The sequence below is a fragment of the Rhinoraja longicauda genome, chromosome 34 (genome assembly GCF_053455715.1).
Source record: "Rhinoraja longicauda isolate Sanriku21f chromosome 34, sRhiLon1.1, whole genome shotgun sequence".
NCBI lineage: Eukaryota > Metazoa > Chordata > Chondrichthyes > Rajiformes > Arhynchobatidae > Rhinoraja > Rhinoraja longicauda.
The window spans coordinates 4,723,396-4,736,610 of record NC_135986.1 but is presented as its reverse complement, the minus strand read 5'-3'; the positions used below and the strand labels follow the sequence as shown (position 1 = coordinate 4,736,610).

At 51.0% G+C, this 13,215-nt stretch overlaps 1 protein-coding gene across 1 annotated transcript in view; it reads left to right on the top strand.

The window, feature by feature from the left end:
* Positions 1-13,215, top strand: part of LOC144609297 (polyamine-transporting ATPase 13A3-like) — an 85,004-nt gene that overhangs the window by 34,960 nt on the left and 36,829 nt on the right. The window contains exons 5-9 of the mRNA XM_078427728.1: positions 1,689-1,874; positions 3,106-3,257; positions 5,914-5,983; positions 10,584-10,718; positions 13,197-13,208. Coding sequence (XP_078283854.1) covers positions 1,689-1,874; positions 3,106-3,257; positions 5,914-5,983; positions 10,584-10,718; positions 13,197-13,208 — 555 coding nt within the window. The remainder of the gene's footprint in view (positions 1-1,688; positions 1,875-3,105; positions 3,258-5,913; positions 5,984-10,583; positions 10,719-13,196; positions 13,209-13,215) is intronic.

Here is a 13,215-nt window from a genome sequence, read left to right as displayed (position 1 = left end):
TGCTCTCTAGTTGTTAGTAGGATGGTTCAGTGGCTTTTATAATAGCTGGGAAGAAGATCTCCCTGAATCTGGAGGTGTGCGTTTTCACACTTCTGTACGTTTTGACAATTGACAATAGGTGCACAAGGAGGCCATTCGGCCCTTCGAGCCAGCACCGCCATTCAATGTGATCATGGCTGATCATTCTCAATCAGTACCCCGTTCCTGCCTTTTCCCCATACCCCCTGACTCCGCTATCCTTAAGAACTCTATCTAGCTCAATAGCAGAGGGGGGAAGAGGGAGTGGCCGGGGTGAGACTGGTCCTTGATGATGCTGCTGGCCTTGCCGAGGCAGCGTGAGGTGTAGATAGAGTCAAATGGAAGGGAGGTTGGTTTGTGTGATGGTCTGGGCTGCGTCCACAATTCCCTGCAATTTCCTGTGGTCTTGGATGGAGCTGTTACCAGACCAAGCTGTGATGCATCTCGACAAAATGCTTTCTACGGTGCAAAAACGACGAAGAAAGGATTAGTGTAGGTCCCCTGGAATCGGGGATGGAAGATTTTAACTAGGGGGTGAAAAGGCAAACCCATCCAGATACTTTTAATGCAGAGAAAGTGAGCGGCCTGGAGAGAGTGGATGTGGAGAGGATGTTTCCACTAGCGGGAGAGTCTAGGACCAGAGGGCACAGCATCAGAATTAAAGGACGTTCCTTTAGGAAGGAGATGAGGAGGAATTTCTTTAGTCAGAGGGTGGTGAATCTGTGGAATTCTTTGCCACAGAAGGCCGTCAGCGGATATTTTTAAGGCAGAGATAGATAGATTCTTGATTAGTTCTGGTGTCAGGGGTGATGGGGAGAAGGCAGGAGAATGCGGTCGGGAGGGAGAGATGGATCGGCCATGATTGAATGAGGGAGTAGACTTGATGGGTCGAATGGCCTAATTCTGCTCCTAAAAGTTTGAACCATGAATTTACAGTCGGCCAATTAACCTGAAAGCCCGCACGTCTTTGGGATGTGGGAGGAAAGCGGAGCAGCTGGGGGAAACCCACAAGGTCACAGGGAGAAAGTACTAACGACACACACACACACACACCGTCACACACACACGCATACACACACACACACACACACACACACACACACACACACACACACACAGACACATATACACACACAGACACACACACACGGGCACACACACACGGACACGCACATAGATACGCACACACAGACACGCACACACAGACACGCACACACAGACACGCACACACCGACACACACACACACACACACACACCGTCACACACACACGCATATACACACACACACACACACACACACCGACACACACACACACTGACACACACACACACCGTCACACACACACGCATATACACACACACACACACACACACACACACACACATATATACACACACCGACACACAAGACACAGACACACACACACGGGCACACACACACGGACACGCACATAGATACGCACACAGATACGCACACACAGACACGCACACACCGACACACACACACACACACACACACACACACACACACACACCGACACAGCACCCGAGGTCAGGATTGAACCTGGTTTAAAACAATCAGTTTAAAACAATTAAACTAATACGAGGGGTCCAGGGGAGCCCAGGCTAAGTGACCAGCGTTTGTGCTCTTGTGTCCGTTCTCCCGCAGGACGAGTTCCGCACTTGTTACCGTGTCCGTGTGCGCAGCATGGAAGCCCCGGGTCATGACCCCCTGGGCGCTCCGCACCCCGGCGACTGGAAGGAGCCCACCTGCAGCCCGGCCACCCCCGTCATCCAGCGGGCCGAGTACGAGAAGGATCTCTTGACCAAGGCGCCGGATCCTGGTGCAGTTCAGGTGCGATTCATAAGGAATAGGAGCAGAATGAGGGCATTCAGCCCGTCCAGTCTACTCCGCCATTCTCTGATCTATCCCTCCGTCCAGACCCCATCCTCCTGCCTTCTCCCCACAACCCCTGACACCCGCACTAATCAAGAATCTATCTATCTCTGCCTTAAATATATCTACTGACTTGTGGCCTCCACAGCCGTCTGTGGCAAAGAATCCCACAGATTCACCACCCTCTGACTGAAGAAATTCCTCCTCATCTCCTTCCTAAAGGTACGTTCATTAATTCTGAGGCTGTGCCCTCTGGTCCTAGACTCTCCCACTAGTGGAAACATCCTCTCCACATCCACTCTATCCAGGCCGCTCACTGTTCTGTAAGGTTCAATGAGCCCCCCCCCCCCCCCCCCATCCTTCTAAACTCCAGCGAGTACAGGCCCAGTGCCGACAAACGCTCATCATATGTTGACCCACTCATTCCTGGGATCATTGTAGTAATCCCCCCCCCCCCCCGGCCATCTGCGACAAAGTGATACCACCCCCCCCCCCCAGAGAGATGGGCAGCTTTAGTTTAGTTTAAAGATACAGCGCGGAAACAGGCCCTTCGACCCACCGAATCCACGCCGACCAGCGATCCCCGCACACTAAGACTATCCTACACACACTAGGGACATTTTTATATTTATACCAAGCCAATTAGTCCACAAACCTGTACGTCTTTGGAGCGTGGGAGTAAACCAAAGTTCTCGGAGAAAACCCACGCGGGTCACGGGGAGAACGTGCAAACTCTGTACAGGCAGCCCCCGTGGTCAGGATCGAACCCCGGTCTCTGACGCTGTGAGGCAGCAACTCTACGGCTACGTCACTGTGCCGCCCTATCTTGAGTTTAGTTTAGAGATACAGCGCGGAAACGGGCCCTTCAGCCCACCGAGTCCACGCCGACCAGTGTTCCATGCACACCAACACTATCCTATACACACTATGGACAATTTTACATTTATACCAAGCCAATTAACCTACAAACCTGCACGTCTTTGGCGTGTGGGAGGAAACCGGGGCACCCGGAGAAAACCCACGGGGAAAACGTACAAACTCCGTACAGACAGCACCCGTGGTCAGGATCGAACCCGGGTCTCCGACGCTGTGAGGCAGCAACTCTACCGCCCGTATAATGTTGTTGTTGTTCGGGTGCCGCTGCGCGTGACGGTTAAACGCTCTCGGGGGGGGGGCTTTCTCGACGCAGATTCGTTACGTCGACCACCACGAGGTGCGGTACGTGTGGTGCCCGCAGCGGCAGGAGTTCCGCCGGCTGACGGCGCTGGAAGAAGGCGTGCCCTGCTCGGACATCCACGGGCGGCACGCGGCCGGGCTGCCCGCTCGCCACAAGGAGCACCGGTGGGTGTGTGTGTGTTGGGGGGGGGGGGGGGGGGGGGGGGAGGGAGTCCTTGTGGGGGGGGGGGGGGCAGTGATTCCCTTAACAAAGGGAGGGGGTGGGTGTCCTGGAAGTGAGGAGGTGAAGGTGACGTGGAGATTAGCAGTGGGCCTAGGGGCCGTGGTCAGAGAGGGAGGGGTGGGGTGGGCTATTTTGGTGGGATTGCACTCTAACCAATGAAAGGTCGAGACCCTTCTTCAGACTTAGAGGCAGGGGAGAGGGAAACGAGAGGTATGAAAATTGATTTATTCACAAAATGCAGGAGTAACTCAGCAGGTCAGGCAGCATCTCGGGAGAGAAGGAATGGGTGACGTTTCGGGTCGAGACCCTTCTTCAGACTGATGTCGGGGGTGGGACAAAGGAAGGATATAGGTGGAGACAGGAAGATAGAGGGAGATCTGGGAAGGAGGAGGGGAAGGGAGGGACAGAGGAGCTATCTGAAGTTGGAGAAGTCGACGTTCATACCGCCGGGCCGCAAACTGCCCAGGCGAAATATGAGGTGCTGCTCCTCCAATTTCCGGCGGGCCTCACTATGGCACTGGAGGAGGCCCATGACAGAGAGGTCAGACTGGGAATGGGAGGGGGGGTTAAAGTGCTGGGCCACCGGGAGATCAGTTGCGTTAATGCGGACCGAGCGCAGGTGTTCAGCGAAGCGATCGCCGAGCCTGCGCTCGGTTTCGCCGATGTACAGAAGTTGACATCTAGAGCAGCGGATGCAATGGATGAGGTTGGAGGAGGTGCAGGTGAACCTCTGTCTCACCTGGAAAGACTGTTTGGGTCCTTTGAGAGGTACATAAAGGTACATAATACAACTGAATGAAAGGCAGGCAAAAAGACACATCAAAATGGAAAAGTTGGAAGCTATAAAATCTGATTCTGAAGAAGGGTCTCGACCCCGAAACGTCATCCATTCCTTCTCTCCAGAGATGCTGCCTGTCCCGCTGGGTTACTCCAGCATTTTGTGCCTGCCTTCAAAGCGAATAACGTCTAGTGCAAGATAAAGCCAGTTAAGTCTGATCAAAGATAGTCCGAGGGTCTCCAATTATAGACAATAGGTGCAGGAGGGGGAGGCCTTTCGGCCCTTCGAGCCTGCACGCACCGCCATTCAATGTGATCATGGCTGATCATTCTCAATCAGTACCCCGTTCCTGCCTTCTCCCCGTACCCCCTGACTCCGCTATCCTTAAGAGCTCTATCCAGCTCTCTCTTGAATGCATTCAGAGAATCGGCCTCCACTGCCTTCCGAGGCAGAGAATTCCACAGATTCACAACTCTCTGACTGAAAAAGGTTTTTCCTCATCTCAGTTCTAAATGGCCTGACCCCTTATTCTTAAACTGTGGCACCATTCTTAAACTGTGGCACCATCGCCTAAACTTAAATTAGGTAGATGGGAGGTCAAGACTGCTCTTGAGTTGTGGGAAGGATGGTTCGGTAATCTGATTAAAGCTGGGAAGAAACTGCCCCAGAATCTGGAGGTGTGCGTTTTCACACTTGTGTTTGAAATACAGAGGAGAGGGAGAAGGCAGGCAGGCCCTGGGATGGTATGCAAGTCAAGAGTGTTTTATTGTCATATGTCCCAGATAGAGCAATGAAATTCTTACTTGCTGCTGCACAACAGAATATGTAAACATAGTACACTGTTAATAATAATAACAGTACAGTAATAGTCTTTTGTCGTTCAGAGCTTATTTGAGGTTGTAGTGTTTAATAGCCTGATGGCTTGCAAGGAAGAAGCTGTCCCTGAACCTGGATGTTACAGTTTTCAAGCTCCTGTAGCTGATTCCCGATGGCATTGGTGAAGGGGGAAGGAAAGTTCTCAGTAACAAGAGTTTTTTTGTGGTTTAGTTTTCGTTTAGAGACACAGCGCGGAAACAGGCCCTTCGGTCCACCAACCAGCGATCCCCGCACACTAACACTATCCTACACACACCAGGGACAATTTATACTCGTACCAAGCCAGTAAGCCTACAAACCTGTACATCTTTGGAGCGTGGGAGGAAACCGAAGCACCCGGAGAAAAACCACGCAGGTCACGGGGAGAACGTACAAACTCCGTACAGACAAGCGGCCCATAGTCCGGGAACGAACGCGGGTCTCCAGCAAATCTACCGATGTGCCCCAGTTCTGCAGGGGGGGGCGAAGATGGAGAGAGATGGGGCGCTGAGAGACGGGGGGAGAGGCGGAGAGAGTAGGGAAGAGAAAGAATGCAGAGTAAAGATGGTGCCAGGGCTCTGGGCAGGCCAGACCAAAGATACTAGAGGACCAAGATAGACCACTCGACCTTAAAAACCGTCGTACGTCACGGCGCCATTTTAGTCGGCAGAAACTTGCAGAAACATTTGCAAAGAAAAATAACAAAAATCTGTGAATTGGCAGATGAGATATATTCTGCATTTTAATGGTATCATCACACATACTGTTCCCCCTAAACACTGATTACACTGCGAGAGGCGGGTTTTGCTTACTAAAATGGCTCCTTTGCGTACTACACTTCAGTATAGGCGATTTCAACGGAGTGGTCCATCTTGCACCTCTAGTATCTTTGGGCTAGACTACCTGATGGAGACGGGGCGGGCTTGTGGAGTGAATTTTACCTCGGAGTTTGTGTCGTTCTGCAGGAAGCTTTTCTACGGAGAGAACCAGATTGACGTGAAAGTGCCTTCCATCCCCCACCTCCTGGTGAAAGAGGTAAGGCCCTGGATGACAATTCCCAACAAGCTGGCAGTGCCACTGCCTCACAGCACCAGAGACCCCGGTTCTAGGACCAGCATTAGGCCATTCGGCCCATCAAGTCTACTCCGCCGTTTAATCGTGGCTAGTCTATCTCTCCCACCCAGCTCCATTCTCCTGCCTTCTCTCAATAACCCGTGACACCCGTACTAATCAAGAATCTGTCAATCTCCACTTTAAAAATGCCCAATGACTTGGCCTCCACAGCCTTCTGCGGCAATGAATTCCACAGATTCACCACCCTCTGACTAGAGAAATTCCTCCTCATCTTCGTTAAGGTATGTCATTTTGTGATACATCTGTGCAGAGAAACCTATACGGTAAGAGACATAGAGTGATACAGTGTGGAAACTGGCCCTTCAGCCCAATTTGCCCACACCGGACAACAATGTCCCATCTCCACTAGTCCCACCAACCTGCCCACGTTTGGCTCATATCCCACCAAACCAGTCCTATCCATGTAGCTGTCTTAACTGTTTCTTAAACATTGGGATAGTCCCAGCCTCAAATATCTCCTCTGGCAGCTCGTTCCGTACACTGTGTGAAAAAGTTACCTCTCAGATACCTATTTAATCTTTCCCCCTTCACCTTAAACCTATGTCTCCTGGTCCTCCATTCCCCTGAGACTCTTCACACCCCTGCAACAGTCTGTTCGAACCTCTACCATCGGGCAGACGATACAAGGCCTACGCCCGCACCTCCAGACTCAGGAACAGCTTCATCCCCAGGGCCATAGCTGCTATGAACCGGTCCTGCTGAGCCGGATGGTCACATCGCACAGTGAACCGGCACAGATCTACTTGCACTTCATTCTGTTTTAAAACTTCCAATTTGTTTCATTGGGTTGTTTAAATTAATACTGATTCGCTAATTAAATTATTGCATCGTATGGGAGGCGCATTCCCAATCTCGTTGTACCCCTGTACAATGACAATAAAGATATAATAATAATAATAATAATGCATTTTATTTATATAGCGCTTTTCATATACTCAAAGACGCTTTACAGAGATTTTGAGAACATATGGAAATGAATAAATAGATAAATAAGTAAATAAATAAATGAACAGAGAAAGGAGACAGAAGGTGAGGTGACTTTCAGTGGTTGAAGGCAGTACTGAACAGGTGAGACTTCAGCAATGTTTTGAATGTGGTGAGTGTGGAGGAGTCTCTAACGGTTTGGGGTAGTGAGTTCCATAGGGTGGGAGCTGCGATGGAGAAAGCCCTGTCCCCCAGGATCTGAGTTTGGTCCGGATGTGGGGGGATAGGAGATTGGCAGCGGCAGAGTGGAGGGTGCAGGTGGGAGTGTGCCTTTGGAGGAGGTCGGTCAGGTAGGATGGGGCCAGGTTATGGAGGGCTTTGTAGGTTATGAGGAGGATTTTGTACTGGATTCTCTGGGGGATGGGGAGCCAGTGGAGTTTATAAAGTACGGGGGTGATATGGTCACGGATCGAGGTGTGTGTGAGTAGACGGGCAGCGGAGTTTTGAATGTATTGAAGTTTACTGATGATTTTTGAGGGTGCGCCATAGAGGAGGCTGTTGCAGTAGTCCAGACGGGAGGTGATGAAGGCGTGGATGAGGGTTTCTGCAGCTGTGGAGGAGAGGGATGGACGGAGACGGCCAATGTTTTTGATATATTGTATTGTATTGTATTACAATACAACGGGCAATATATTGTATTGTATGTACCCGATCTGTTCCTCTCATGATTTTATACACAGAGGGTGGAAAGAATAATGGGGATGTGTCGGACAAGTTTTTTTACACAGAGGATGGTGGAGGCCTTGAACACATTGCCAGGAGTAGTGGTGGAGGCAGATACGATTAAGACGCTTAAGACACAGTTGTGTTTGAGACGCTTATAGATAGGCATATACACCGATCAGCTAAAACATTATGACCACTGACAGGTGAAGTGACTAACATTGATTATCTTGTTAAAATGGCATCTGTCAAGGGGTGGGATATATTAGGCAGCAAGTGAACGGTCAGTTCTTGAAGTTGACGCGTTGGATGCAGGAGAAATGGGCAGGAGTAAAGACCTGAGCGACTTTGACAAGAGGCCAAATTGTTCTGGCCAGACGACTGGGTCAGAGCATCTCTGAAACGGCAAGGCTTGTGGGGTGCTCCCGGTCAGCAGTGGTGAGTACCGACCGACCGACAGTGGTCCGAGGAGGGACAAACCACAAACCGGCGACAGGCAGGGTGTTGGGCGCCCAAGGCTCATCGACGCGCGAGGGCAACGAAGGCTATCCCGTCTGGTCCGAACCGACAGAAGGTCGACTGTGGCACAAGTCACGGAAAATTTTAATGGTGGTCACGGGAGGAATGTGTCACAATACACAGCGCATGGCACCCTGCTGCGTATGGGGCTGCACACGGAGGACCAACAGCATATTAGGCAGGTGGGCATAATGTTTTGGCTCATCAGGTCATAATGTTTTGGCTGATCGGTGGTGTAGATGCACAGGGAATGGAGGGGCATGGATCACATGCAGGCAGGTGAGATCAGTTTAGATTGGCAACGTGTTCGGCACAAACATTGTTGGTCGAAGGGCCTGTTCCTGTACCTCCTGTTCTATATTCAATCTTTCCAACTTGTTCACAGGTTATAGGAGTACATTTAGGCCATTCGGCCCATCGAGTCCACTCGCCATTCAAGCATGATTGATCTCTGCCTCCTAATCCCATTTTCCTGCCTTGTCCCCATAACCCTTGACACCCGTTCTAGTCAAGAACCATTCTTGTAAACCTCTCCAGACCCAGCACTTTCTTCCTCAGATATGGTGCCCAAATTTGCTCAGAGTACTCCAAATGCGGCCTGACCAGCGCCTTATAGAGCCTCAGCAGTACATCTCTGTTTTTGTATTCCAGTCCTCTAGATATAAATGCCAGCATTGAATTTGCCTTGCTTACTACCGATTTGACATGCAGATTAACATTTTGGGAGTTCTGCACCAGCAAGTCCCTTTGCATCTCCGTGCTGTACTGTTCTATGACAGAGGTTCACCTGCACCTCCTCCAACCTCATCTATTGCATCCGCTGCTCTAGATGTCAACTTATCTATATCGGCGAAACCAAGCGCAGGCTCGGCGATCGCTTCGCTGAACACCTGCGCTCGGTCCGCATTAACGCAACTGATCTCCCGGTGGCCCAGCACTTTAACTCCCCCTCCCATTCCCAGTCTGACCTCTCTGTCATGGGCCTCCTCCAGTGCCATAGTGAGGCCCGCTGGAAATTGGAGGAGCAGCACCTCGTATTTCGCCTGGGCAGTTTGCGGCCCGGTGGTATGAACGTCGACTTCTCCAACTTCAGATAGCTCCTCTGTCCCTCCCTTCCCCTCCTCCTTCCCAGATCTCCCTCTATCTTCCTGTCTCCACCTATATCCTTCCTTTGTCCCACCCCCGACATCAGTCTGAAGAAGGGTCTCGACCCGAAACGTCACCCATTCCTTCTCTCCCGAGATGCTGCCCAACCTGCTGAGTTACTCCAGCATTTTGTGAATAAATCGTTCTATGTTCAATGTTGATCCTTTCTGAGGTGCTGTGCTGGAGATTTTTAGATTAGTTTAGAGATACAGGGCGGAAACAGGCCCTTCGGCCCACCGAGTCCGCCCTGACCAGCGATCCCCGCACACTAACACTATCCGACACACACTAGGGACAATTTATATAAATACCAAGCCAATTGACCTACAAACCCGGACGTCTTTGGAGTGTGGGAGGAAACCCGCGCGGTCACAGAGAGAACGTTACAGACGGCACCATTAGTCAGGATCGAACCCGGGTCTCTGGCGCTGTGAGGCAGCAGCGCTACCCGCTGCGCCACCGTGCCGCCCTTTGAAGAGCTGTGAGGGGAGTGGTGGAGAAAAACAGGATAGGAAGGGAGAGAAAGAGGGATGGGCACAAATGAGAGGAAGGATGTCGACAAAATGGAGAGGGTACAGAGGAGATTTACTAGAATGTTCCCTGGGTTTCAGCACTTAAGCTACAGAGAGAGGTTGAACAGGTTGGGTCTTTTATTCTTTGGAGCGTAGAAGGTTGAGGGGGGACTTGATAGAGGTTTTTTAAATTTTAAGAGGGACGGACAGAGTTGACGTGGGTAGGCTTTTCCCTTTGAGAGTGGGGAAGATTCCAACAAGGGGACATAACTTCAGAATTAAGGGACAAAAGTTTAGGGGTAACATGAGGGGTAACTTTTTTACTCAGAGGGGGTGGCTGTATGGAATGGGCTTCCGGTGGAAGTGGTGGAGGCAGGCTCGATTTTATTATTTAAGAGTAAATTGGATAGGTATATGGATGGGAGGGGATTGGAGGGTTATGGTCTGAGAGCAGGTAGATGAGACTAGGTCAGAGAAAGTGGTCGGCGTGGACTGGTAGGGCCGAACGGGCCTGGTTCCGTGCTGTAATTGTTATATGGGTGGGAAGGGAAGAGAGGGGGGGAGGGCGAGAGGGGAGGGATGGAGAGAGAGAGAGGGAAGGGGTGGGGGATGGGGACAGGACGGGGGATAATTCATCATTCATTGAAGTGTTTCCTCTCTGCTTCTCCGCTCTCCAGGTGCTGAATCCATTCCACGTTTTCCAGACCTTCAGCGTGATTCTATGGTCCTGCAATGAGTATTACCAGTACGCAACGGCCATCGCGATCATGTCTCTCCTCTCCATCTGCATCTCCCTCTACTTCATCAGAAAGGTAAGGGGACGGTGGACACAAAATGCTGGGGTAACTCAGCCGGGCAGGCAGCATCTCTGGAGAGAAGGAATGGGTAACCTTTCGGATTGAGACCCTTCTTCACACAGAGTCTGGGGAGAGGGAAACCAGTAGACAATAGACAATAGACAATAGGTGCAGGAGGAGGCCATTCAGCCCTTCGAGCCAGCACCGCCATTCAATGCGATCATGGCTGATCACTCTCAATCAGTACCCCGTTCCTGCCTTCTCCCCATACCCCCTCACTCCGCTATCCTTAAGAGCTCTATCCAGCTCTCTCTTGAAAGCATCCAACGAACTGGCCTCCACTGCCTTCTGAGGCAGAGAATTCCACACCTTCACCACCCTCTGACTGAAAAAGTTCTTCCTCATCTCCGTTCTAAATGGCCGACCCCTTATTCTTAAACTGTGGCCCCTTGTTCTGGACTCCCCCAACATTGGGAACATGTTATCTGCCTCTAATGTGTCCAATCCCCTAATTATCTTATATGTTTCAATAAGATCCCCCCTCATCCTTCTAAATTCCAGTGTATACAAGCCCAATCGCTCCAGCCTTTCAACATACGACAGTCCCGCTGCACGCCCTCCATAGCAAGAATATCCTTCCTCAAATTTGGAGACCAATATCCTTCCTCAAATTTGGAGACCAATATCCTTCCTCAAATTTGGTATAGTTTGGGTGGGTTTTCTCCGGGTGCTCCGGTTTCCTCCCACACTCCAAATACGTTCAGGTCTTTAGGTTAATTGGCTTTGGTAAAAATTGTAAATTGTCCCTATTGTGTCCCTCTCTTCCCCTCCCCCTCCCCCTTCCCGGTTCTCCCTCTATCTTCCTGTCTCCACCTATATCCTTCCTTTGTCCCGCCCCCCTGACATCAGTCTGAAGAAGGGTCTCGACCCGAAACGTCACCCGTTCCTTCTCTCCTGAGATGCTGCCTGACCCGCTGAGTTACTCCAGCATTCTGTGAATAAATACCTTCGATTTAGATTTTTTAGATTTAGAGATACAGCGCGGAAACAGGCCCTTCGGCCCACCGAGTCCGTGCCGCCCAGCGATCACCGTACACTAACACTATCCTACACACACTAGGGACAATTTTTACATTTTCCCCAGCCAATTAACCAACATACCTGTACGTCTTTGGCGTGTGGAGGGAAACCGAAGATTTCGGAGAAAACCCACGCAGGTCACGGGGAGAACGTACAAACTCCGTACAGATAGCACCCGTGGTCAGGATCGAACCTGAGTCTCCGGCGCTGCCAGCATCTGCAGTTATTTTCTTACACAAGGATAGTGTTAGTGTGTGGGGGATCGCTGGTCGGTGTGGACTGTGTGTGTGTGTTTTGGAAAGAACTGGTCGCGACCCTTCTTCAGCTTAAAACGTCACCCATTCCTTCTCTCCAGAGATGCTGCCTGTCCCACTGAGTTACTCCAGCATTTTGTGTCTATCTTTGGTGTGAACCAGCATCTGCACTTCCTTCCTCTCTCCCCTGACTCTCAGTCTGAAGAAGGGTCTCGACCCGAAACGTCACCCATTCCTCTCCAGAGATGCTGCCTGTCCCGCTGAGTTACTCCAGCATTTTATGTCGATGTTCAATTTCAATTTAAACCAGCATCTGCAGTTCCTTCCTACACAGAAAAGTAAGGGGACCTGGGTCCCGGCACAACACAAACCAACCTCCCTTCCATCGACTCCGTCTACACCTCACGCTGCCTCGGCAAGGCCAGCAGTATAATCAAGGACCAGTCTCACCCCGGCCACTCCCTCTTCTCCCCTCTCCCATCGGGCAAAAGGTCATAAGTGATAGGAATAAAATGAGGCCATTTGGCCCATCAAGACCACTCCACCCTCCAATCATGGCTGATCTATCTCTCCCTTCTAACCCCATTCTCCTGCCTTCTCCCCATAACAATAGACAATAGGTGCAGGAGGAGGCCATTCGGCCCTTCGAGCCTGTACGCGCCGCCATTCAATGTGATCATGGCTGATCATTCTCAATCAGTACCCCGTTCCTGCCTTCTCCCCATACCCCCTGGCTCCGCTATCCTGACACCCGTAAGGTAAAAGGTATAGATGTGTGAAAACGCACACCTCCAGATTCAGGGACAGTTTCTTCCCGGCTGATATCAGGCAACTGAACCGTCCTACCACAACCAGAGAGCAGTGCTGAACTACTATCCACCTCATTGGAGACCCTCGGACTATCCTTGATCGGACTCTGCTGGCTTTACCTTGCACTGAACGTTATTCCCTTATCATGTATCTGTACGTTGTGGACGGCTCGATTGTAATCGTGTGTCGTCTTTCCGCTGACTGGTTAGCGCGCAACACAAAAGCTTTTCACTGTACCTCGGTACGCGTGACAATAAACTGAACTGTAACCGTTCTGGCCGTCGGGGAAACCGGCCCCGCTCTTCAGGCTTTCCCTTCTCACCCTCCTCCCCCTTCTTGCTTCTTTCAGCAATACACACTGTTACACG